Below are 10,302 nucleotides of genomic sequence, written 5' to 3' on the forward strand. Positions count from 1 at the left end.
GTGGCTTACGGCCACCCCATAGGGGTTGGGGGGGTGGCCACCCTTCAATTTTTTTTTTTTTTTTTTTTTAAGATTTTATTTTTTAAAATTAAATTAATAAAAATTTAGTATTTTAATAAGATAAAACGGTGAGTTTTGAGTAGACTAACGGTAGTTAACAAAAATTGACGGTAGAGAGTTTTTTTGTAGTTTCGAGTTACCCAGGAACTAAATTTCCAAAAAAAAAATACTCAGAGAATTTTTTTAAAAAGCGCGTTGACCTAAGAATTTTGTATATGATTTCCCAAAAATTAAAAAAAAAAAAAAAAAAAAACTCACATAATCACACTATACTATTTTGCCCTGTATGACTGGACATGGTTACATTTTCTCTAATTATGCTAATATAAATTTTCACAATGAAGAAGATAAACGAAAGTTTATGAGAATTAAACGTATGATGAAAAGAGAGGGAATGGGAATGGGGCAGGTTTTCTTGCATGTTCTTCGATCTTGTCAGTAGATTTTTGTTCGGATGTGCAGGGTTTGAAGTGGACATAAAATATTTATTTATTATGGAGCCGAACCTGATCACTTTGTTGCTTCTAGAATTTTGAGAGAAAATTAAAGTCAATGTGTTCACTTGAGAAGGTTGATATTTTTCTGCATGATTTATAATTATGTACAATTGAATTGTATTTGGTATAGTTAAAATTTAAATACAAAATATATAATAGAGTAATTAATGTGTCATACATGCAGCTACAGTTGTTGAAAATTGAAATTATTATTAGGGTTAAATACTCCATTCTCTCATAGGATTTCCTAACTTTATTTTTTTCTCCCATGTGGTTTCATTTTTATCACAGGAGGTCCCTGTAGTTTTGATAAGTGACCAAATTAGTCAATCCATTAGTTGACCGTTATGACTGACACGTGGACCAATCAGACGTCGACACGTGGCACATATTTAATTTTTTTAAATTTTTTTTTAAATTTTTTTAAAAAAATGTTTTAAATTAAAAATGTATTTAAAAAAAAAAAAAAGGGGAAAAAAATTAGAATTTACCTTTGGCCATTTTAGCCAGACCACTATGATAAACCACCCAAAAGGCCAAAGATTGGCTCGGCCACTAAAATTTTTTTTTTTTTTTTTTTTTTTTTTTTAATTTTAACTTTAATTTTAATTTTAATTTAAAAAATATATATACCTTTTTTTTAAGTTTTTTTTTTTAAAATTAAATATGTGCCACGTGTCGACGTCTGATTGGTCTACGTGTCAGTCATAACGGTCAACTAACGGATGGACTAATTTGGTCACTTATCAAAATCACAGGGACCTTCTGTGATAAAAATGAAACCACAAAGGGAAAAAAATAAAGTTGAGAAACCCTAAGGGGGTATGGAGTATTTAACCCTTATTATTATTATTTTGAGAAAAAAATTAAAATGATTTGAGCATCCATACATAATCACAACTCAATTTTTAGAAATAATTATTCTAATTACCTATGCCACTTAATTAATTAGCTTTTCTTTTTTTTTCTTTTTTTCTTTTTTTTTTTTCTTTTATAGAGTTGCACATGCTGGGTTTTTATAACGGCTAGGCTGAGACTCATTCTTAAACTCAAATACTTTTATCACATTCCTTTCATCAAACAATGTAATTAATTTTCATCAACCACCACTAGAAGAGTCCTTATAAGAGTGAAGAAATTCAAGAGTTACCATGAAGAGATCACTTCGAAAATTAGGTTCCGTCTGTCTTTTTAACACATTAAAATTGTAAACTATTTTATGAGTTTGAAGTTCTCTTTCATGCACTCAGTACTCTCTCATATATAGTTCAATCGTTATTGTCTTTGGAATCTTTTGTTGGCCGCCACTAGAGTTTGCTAGACTTTTCCAAAATTTGCTATCGGCCGCGCCAATTGGCATTACCAGAGGCTGCCCGAATTTGCCGGCTATTTTTTTATGGTTGCTAATTTTTTATACAAGTCAAACACTGAAATTTATTTGTTTTAACATAATTTCGTTGAAAATATATATATATATTTTTTCTGAAAAAACTTTTTAGCCTAATATTAAAAAAGAAAAGAAAGAAAAAAAGAAGAAGAAGAAGTAATCAACTAACAAAGAGATTTTCGGTGAGAAGAAGGGAAGATCAAGAGAATTTGTAAAAGGCATAAAGGATTTTCACTGAATCAGAGCATATTCACAACATAATATCATGTACACTTTGTGAAATAAAATTCTGACCATTAAATGATGAGAAGTGTTAAATACTATAATTTTATCAAATATTCAATCAATGACACTCTTAACTAATCATTTAATTAATCTTTGTTATATATATATATGGTTGATTTGGAGTACCACGTCAACATTGTTCGATAATTGTAGAATAAAAATATAATATTTAACTCTATTCTAAAATAACACATTCTATTTCAAGTGAAATGACTTCTAAAAATTAAGAAGCTTGATTCGTTTCATGGTTTAATTAAATAAAATAGAGTTTAATTAGACTGTTGGATTATGAGTTGTCTATATATACTTTTTCCTCTAATGGAAAAAGTGCTCTTTATGAGACCACTTGCATTTTTATAATGAAAAGCATCATACAAATTAATACAAGTACTTGAACAACTTTTCTCATGGAACGTTCTCTGGAAGTTTACCATAAATTATATATAATGCATAACATCTTTTAATTTCATTCATGGAATTTCAATCAATCTATATATACCTAGCTAATTAAATTCAGCATGAAATGACTTTATCTAAATTAAATATGGACTAGTGAAAAAAAAAAAAGAAGAAAAAATACAACAAACAATATTATACAATTACATTACGCCAAATCCATCTTATTTATACGTCTACTTTTCGATCGCCAAATAGAAATAGCACACTATACAATTCGTTTAAACAAAAGAAAGAGTAGTTAAAATATTATTTTTATTAATTTAAAATGTTGAAATAATCATAGTTAAATATAGTATGAGAGAAAATATTTTGAGTTTAAACTCTATCTCAATAATTTATTTTTAATTTTCGTTAAATATTTTACCTAATAAAAACAAATTGAGTTGGCTAAAAAATTATAATATTAATTAAATAACCAAATTTATTATTATTATTTTTTATATATTTAAACTTTCAAAATAAACAGCGCGATAGGACAGGATAATCAATCGTACGCGAGATCCTTTATATATAATATTTTAATCCTTTTTCTTCCAATTTTTTGTTTTTTTTGTTTCTTTTGTGTCCATTTGATTTGTTTTACGGTCAAAACACGTCTCTTTTCCAAGTTCTTACATGCAACTTGTGCCAACAGTACTATCAGACTCGTCCTATCCTTTTATCTTTATTTATTTATCTGCTTTATATTGTTCTTTGATTTTGTATCGACTCTTTATATTGACTTTTATTGATGTTTAGGTCAAATTGTGCAAGCACGTACGGCAACGTATACTCGCATGCACCTACACATGCCAAATCCTCTCGGATGACGATGAACGGCACCTATTCAATTTCAGATTGGGTAGGCTCCTTTAGCTTAACAAGCAAGAAATAACAATACATATATATAACAAAAAGAAAATGAACCAAACAACAAACAACAAACACACCCAATTAATGCTACAAAAGGAGATATATATATATATATAGGCAAGGCAACCGCAAGCTGCTTCTATCTAAACCATTCCACAGCAAAACTTCTCTGCTCCTTGCCTAGTTTGTCTGAGTTTTTCTCCATCTGACTATATCTGTGTAGGTCTTAGTCTTATCGGGTAGCTATGGAAAGAGCTCCAGAACAAAATTATGGTCTCTCTCTCTCTCTCTCTCTGTGATTATATTCTTTTAGAGATATGCATGCTTACATATTTTAATAAAACAAATGTAAGAGCATATTCTCATGATACTCTGATTTTGCAGGCATTTCTAAAAGATCTATTAATCCTCAGCTCTTCCATCTACTGCTCCTAGTACTGGTGAACCTTGCTGCTCTTTCCAATGCAGATATTGGCACCGCAGCTCAGTACGATGCTCCATTCTCACGTACGTGATCGGAAACAAAAAGGGTCATTTTCTTTTTCTTCTTATAATATCTTCTTTGACAAATTCCTTATTTTACAGCAACTGTCTGCCACGGAAGCGATGAGGCGCAGTTCCCGTCGAGCGAACTGTTCGGGTCGGCCGGCGAGGAAATATGGGACAACGGCGAGGCCTGTGGGAGACTGTATTCGGTGCAGTGCATAAGCGCTTCTGATCCCACAACTTGCATTCCAGACCGGATAATTCATGTAAAGATTGTCGATCGTGCACTGACTTCCGCCTCTAGGCCTTCCCGGGAAGATGTTACCATCGTTCTTTCCACCGGTGCATTTGGGATGATCGCCGACGCTTCTGCTACATTTATCAACATACAATTCATCCCGTGAGTCTCTTTCATTTCTCTCTCTCAATTTAACAAATCTTCTTCAAATCCTGCTTCCTCTGTCAAAATCTCTCCTTCTTTCAAACCCATTTGAGATTAGATGTACTTATGAGTATGAACTGGAAAAAGAAAGAAAATAAATGTCAAACCTGCCAGAATTTTAGTAATTAATTTATCAAGTTTTTTTAGTAATTAATTAATTTATGTGTACTTCAATCATTTTTCAAAAATTATTTTACTATTTTACACTGAAAGAAGTGACACGAAGAATGTTCCAAAAGGACAAAATCTGATTCTCTCCCACCTCCTTTAGCTAAATTTCTTTGACTTTCAAACACCCAAAACCGAAAAGAAAAATATCTTATACTATTCATCTCAAAATTAATTCTAATTTTTTATTTTTTACATTATATTAATTATTTTTTATTACTATTTAAAAAAAATTATTATAAATTTTTTTATTTTTTTATTTTTTACGAAACTTTCCTACAAAACATCTTTTTTTTTTCACTTTTAGTTTATCTTAATATTTTAGTTTTCAGATTCTTTTTTTCTTAAAGTAAAAAGAGAAAAGGAAAAAGAATCAATATTAGTGTGTAAAACTAAAATAGCAAAAAGTGACTATTTGCAATAGCACAAAAAGTATTTTGGCTCGTCTTTCTAAAGGAGAAAAATTGCTCATATTTACTAAATATAGCAAATATAAACCATTTGACTAGTGTCTTCGATATGACTATTATTATTATTATTATTATTATTATTTAGTAATCAATTAATTTATGTAATTTTCAAAACCAAATAATAGTACTAAGTCTAAAGCTTGAGTCAAGATGTGACATCAACGTTGACATCTTTAGAGGCTGAGAAGTGAGAGAGAGAGAGAGAGAGAGAGAGAGAAAGCCGAAGATATCACCACATGCATAAACCTAGATAGTCAACTTTAATGGCTGAGAGAGAGAAATGAACCAATTATTTTGTGTTATTATTCTTCACATAATTAAATGATTCTGTTTTAATGTGCAGGGCTTGAAGAGTACATATTAATAATTAGTTTATCAAGTGGCCGGGGGAGGGGAGCTGATGTTGTTGTTGTTGTATTTGTTTTTTAGCAAGTTTTAATAACGTTGTTCCGTAGAAATAATGCTCCCACGGATTTTGAATTCCTTAGCAAGTTTTAACGTTGTTAATGTATTTATTTAAAGTCGCACTTTTAGCTTGCAAGACGAGTTCGAATATAACAAATTTTCAATTATTATGAATCCTCTAACTTCTCTCACGGTATGTTTGGTCGCCAAGAAAATTGAGGAAAATAAAAGGGAAAACAGATCTCAAGCTTTGCATTTTCTTCTGTGCATGCAGTTCTTAAAGAAAGAAAATAATTAAAAAAAAAAAAGAAAAAAAAAAAGAGAAATGCCAGCCTATGCATGCTACATGTATCTTCTGCCACCACCATGTATCTTTTTTAAGTTTGAACTTCTCCTTTTTATGCGTACTCTATCTCATAGTTCATTCTTCACTCCTTCATTGGCCGCCTCGAAGTCGATCGGAGTTTGTCAAAATCTGCCACCGACAGCCAATCGCCCGTCATAGAGGTTGTTGGAATCCATCTTGGTGTTCGCCGGTTGTTTTCCGTCGTTGCTAATAAGGAAGAAATTGGGCTGTGTTTGGCAAAGGACAGGACCCGATCGGACTCAAAAAATTTAAAAATTCTTCTCAAAATTAACTTCAACATTCTTACTTTTTACGTCACATCAATCATTTTTTATTACTATTCAAATAAAAAAATCACTACAAAATAAAATTTTTTCACTTTTTTATGCAAAATATTCTTACTTTTTTTTCTTCTTATATTAATTAAATTTGTTACAGTACCGTTTCATTCTCTTTTCAATTCCATTGCCAAACACAGCCCAAGGTAATCTCTTTTCAATTCCATTGCCAAACACAGCCCAAGGTAATCAAGGAAACAGTTAGGGTGATGCGAAGGGGAGACGTAAAAGGAATAAGAAAAATTCAAACACTGGAGACTTGAATTTTGTACTCTCTGGTGAACAATCAACATCGACGTGGTCATCATGACATCATGTTTGAATTGTTGTTGCTTTCTTCTCAACGACTTCCCGCGAAAGACCGGTGACTGGTGAGAACGCTATCGGACATTCGGACCACAAAGCCAGTGGCCAACTAGGTAGCGACCTCGTTGGTCTTCCCTTAAAATAAAGAATTAATATTTTTGTCATAGTCATGAAAATTTATTTGTTTATTTAATTAATTATTTTATGGTTCAAATTTTATTTTTATTGTGTTTAATTTAAAATTTTTAAATAATGTGACAATATATTTATTATGCGACAAATGCTACCAACTCAATAGTATAGGCAACTTAGGCCCTAAACAAAATTTATTTAAAAATATTAAAGAGAATGTAAAGGGGCTTAAAAAAAAAAGAAAAAGAGGAGGTTATTTATCTACAATGAGGATTTCATATAGCAATATTTGTACGTATTGTACCTTACTTATTAAAGCAAAAAAAAAAAAGGAAAAATAATCACTTTCTAAACTAACTTCCATCAATGATCTTGTCCATCAAGCAACCTTTTTTCATTTTTTATTTTATAATGAGGAGAATATTATCCAATATATATGCATGGTTCACCAATTAGAGATGTTATCATGCTAATGATAGGAAAACGAAGCAATGACATAGAATTTTTTCAACTATATTTTAATTATCTTCTTTTGCAAATTTAATGAATTTATTATTGAACTTATTGACTAAAGTAGATCCCATACAAATTCAATAATAAATTTTTTTTTTTTTTTGACATGTCCACACAAGAGAGAGGAGGGGGGATTCGAACTAGTGACTTTCACTTCATAAGGCGTGGTCTCCAACCGATTGAGCTATCCATTGGAAACAATAAATTCATTTATTCATTATACGAAGATGAGTAAAAAATAGAATGAAGAATAATTTTTTTTGTTTCTCTAGATAAACCCCCATAGACAGTGGTGGAGCCACATTTGTCTTTGGGGCTGCCACCCCAAAGATTTAAATTTTTTTTTTTCTTTTTTCCTACCCACGTAACCTACGGCAACCCCCAAAAAAAAAAATCGTTTTTCCTACCCAAAACTAGATATGTCACTTTTTTTCTTTAAAAAAAAAAAATAATAATAATCATATTGCCTTTGCCGACACGAAAATAGGAAAAAAAATAATAATAAAAAAAAGGCTGATTAAAAAAAAAAAAAAAAAAAAACTTGCTTAGTTTTATCATACCCTCAATCACAAGAAGCACAATGCACAAGGGAAAATGGGGGAAAATTTTCTTTTCAACAATATACAACAACTCTCAAATCTCTCTCAATCTCACTCAGTTCAACCCTAAGAAAAAGAGAAAAAGAGAAAACGCGTTTGGGTGTGCACCATGTGTGGAAATACCAAGAGGAGAGGCGATGTGTGAGTGTAGCTGTAGTTCTAGTGGGTGTTTCATGTTTGATTATTCATTTGTTTGAACTTTGAAGGCTTGAGTCTTGAGATGGGAAGAGAAGAGGTGAGAGGAGATGAGAAGGTAAAAGAAAATGAGAAGGTGAGTCTGATGAGGAGTGAGGAGGTGAGAAGTCTCGTCTCGTGAAAGGTGGAAAATTGGAAATAGAAGATAAGAATGAAATTTTTTAGATTCTAGAAGGGTGAGTCAGTGGAATTTGAAGGAAGAAAAAAAATAAATGAAAAGAGTAAATGTAAGCATTAAATTCTAGAAGATGTGAAGGGGAATTTTAAGGAAGAAACAAATAAATAAATAGAGGAGTAGGCGTGAAGAGGTGAAAAGTTTTTTTTTTTTTTTTTTTTCTCTTTATTATGGTGAGAAAGTTTTAGAAGACTATTTAAACTAAAATAGAAGTACTAAAATTAATTAGTGTGGGAGGAAGTTTAGAAGACAATTTAGAAGATAATTATTATTTTTTTTATTTTATTTTATTATTTTTTTGTTCCATCATTTCATTTTCTAATTCCTTATTTGTTTTTATTGGTTTACAGCTTTCGGCTAGACCTTATTGTGTTTGGTTTGTTTTCAAGAAATCTCTCAAGATACATTTGATTCACTAAAAGGTACTTATTTTTCTTAGACACTATTAATTGTGCTCAAGTTTATTTTGTAAGTAGTTTGTATTATTATGTGTTTGTGATAGTTAGATAATATTTTGAATGGTTACTTTGATTGTTGAAGTGCTTGTTTTTACTTTTTGTTGTTGTTGCTCATATTTATAGCAAACTAGAACACTTTTGTATTGGGAATGGAAGTTCTTTTTCATATAATGTCGACATGTTACATTTCTAATATATCAATTTGAGCATATATTTATGAACTTTTATAAATATTTTGTTGTAATGCATATATTGTGTAAATTATCAAATTTTTAGGGTAGACGCCAAAAAAATTTTAGTGGCACCCTCAATATAAATTGTTTGGCTCTGTCACTGCCCATTGATTAAGCAAGTTGCGAATTTTTCTCACTGCAGGGATTTGAAGTTCTTACCAGAACCTTTCAACTAGTCGTGTGAAATTTGCCAATCAATTCATGAATTGGATATATATATATATATATATATAAAATAGTTTTCACTGACGAATTCAAAAGCATAGAATGTGATTACTTTTATTACTTTCATGGTCGATCATATTTCAGGTATGTGATCATCTTGGATCAAATTGTCATCCGATTTCAGAATGTTACATTGTTTCAAAAAATAATTTTAACCCAAAGATTATTGTTATTTCTATTTATGCTTGTATCTTGTATGTGTAATCTACCGCCCTGATTCCCGATTCCTCCTCTTGAGATACCGCTATCCGGCCGCAAGGCATGCGGTGGTTATATTTGCTGGTTAATGTACATAAATTAAGTCAAATCATTTGGATGGCTAATGACCACGCCAATTTTGTGAGATATTTATAGAATGTTTGTGTGTTATATAAAATTACTCAAGCTTCAATGATGATGGCTTACACCAGTTACTGATCTTTAAATTAAGTGTTTCTTTTTTTTTAAAAAAAAAAAAAGAAAAAAATTATAAGTCTTTTTGTGAATTTCATTTATAAATCATTCTCTCTCCATCTAGTGAATGAACTTATAAGTATAAGGATTAAGGAGTCATTTTTTAGTCAATAATTACAAAAATAAGATTTTTCTATGGTTTTGTTTATAAACTATTTTCTCCTATTCCGCTGTGTTACAAATGAGTTTATAAATATTACGAGTATGTTAATTAACGGATATAAATGGGACTCTTAAAAGAAGTTGCATCGAGAGAGAGTGACAAAGAGGTGATTGATGGAGATATAAGAGGAGTGCTAGGTTTACAAAAAAATTTTACAGAAAAACTTTTACAAATTGATGTGACACAACATGATTAGGTTTTTTTTAATTTGAACTTATCTTATATCCAATTATGTTATACCATATCAGTTTGTAAAAGTTTTTCTGTAAAATTTGTTTGTAAGCCTAGCATTCCTCGAGATATAAGCTAAGACTAACAATAATAAAACAAGCCACCAGAGAGAAAAGCGAAACCCTTCAGCCACATAGGGGAGGAGGGTTGGCCGTTTGGCAGCCTCCCTTCTCTCCTCGTTCTCCTCGCTCCGGTGCTAGCTATTTACCTGATGCCCTAGCCCTGGTGCCTCCTCTCTTCCCCTTTCCTTGCCGCTCTTTTCCCCCTCCGTTTTTCTCCCTTTTGCCCATTCCCTGCCGCTTTTCTTCCCTGGCCTTCATTTTCTGCAGCAGGCTCCTTGGCCTTATTTTGGCTCTTTGTGGGTTCGGATTTTGTCTGTGGTCCCTGCTTCACTGCCGCTATTAGGGTTTTCTTTCATGCATCC

General features: G+C 31.2%; 1 protein-coding gene across 1 annotated transcript; it reads left to right on the forward strand.

The window, feature by feature from the left end:
• The first annotated feature begins 3,785 nt into the window (after positions 1-3,785).
• Positions 3,786-4,430, forward strand: LOC132190730 (EG45-like domain containing protein 2). Its single transcript, XM_059605782.1, has 3 exons — positions 3,786-3,813; positions 3,925-4,047; positions 4,126-4,430. The coding sequence occupies exons 1-3, from the start codon at positions 3,786-3,788 to the stop codon at positions 4,428-4,430; spliced, it is 456 nt and encodes a 151-aa protein (XP_059461765.1).
• Positions 4,431-10,302: the final 5,872 nt, after the last annotated feature.

The sequence above is a fragment of the Corylus avellana genome, chromosome ca8 (genome assembly GCF_901000735.1).
Source record: "Corylus avellana chromosome ca8, CavTom2PMs-1.0".
Taxonomy (NCBI): domain Eukaryota; kingdom Viridiplantae; phylum Streptophyta; class Magnoliopsida; order Fagales; family Betulaceae; genus Corylus; species Corylus avellana.

Bases quoted from the DNA above. Each gene is read 5' to 3' on its own strand.
- LOC132190730 (XM_059605782.1), top strand. From the start codon at position 3,786: ATGGAAAGAGCTCCAGAACAAAATTATG. The intron at 3,814-3,924 runs GTCTCTCTCTCT...CTGATTTTGCAG, and splicing joins AGCTCCAGAACAAAATTATG to GCATTTCTAAAAGATCTATT. The intron at 4,048-4,125 runs GTACGTGATCGG...CTTATTTTACAG, and splicing joins GTACGATGCTCCATTCTCAC to CAACTGTCTGCCACGGAAGC.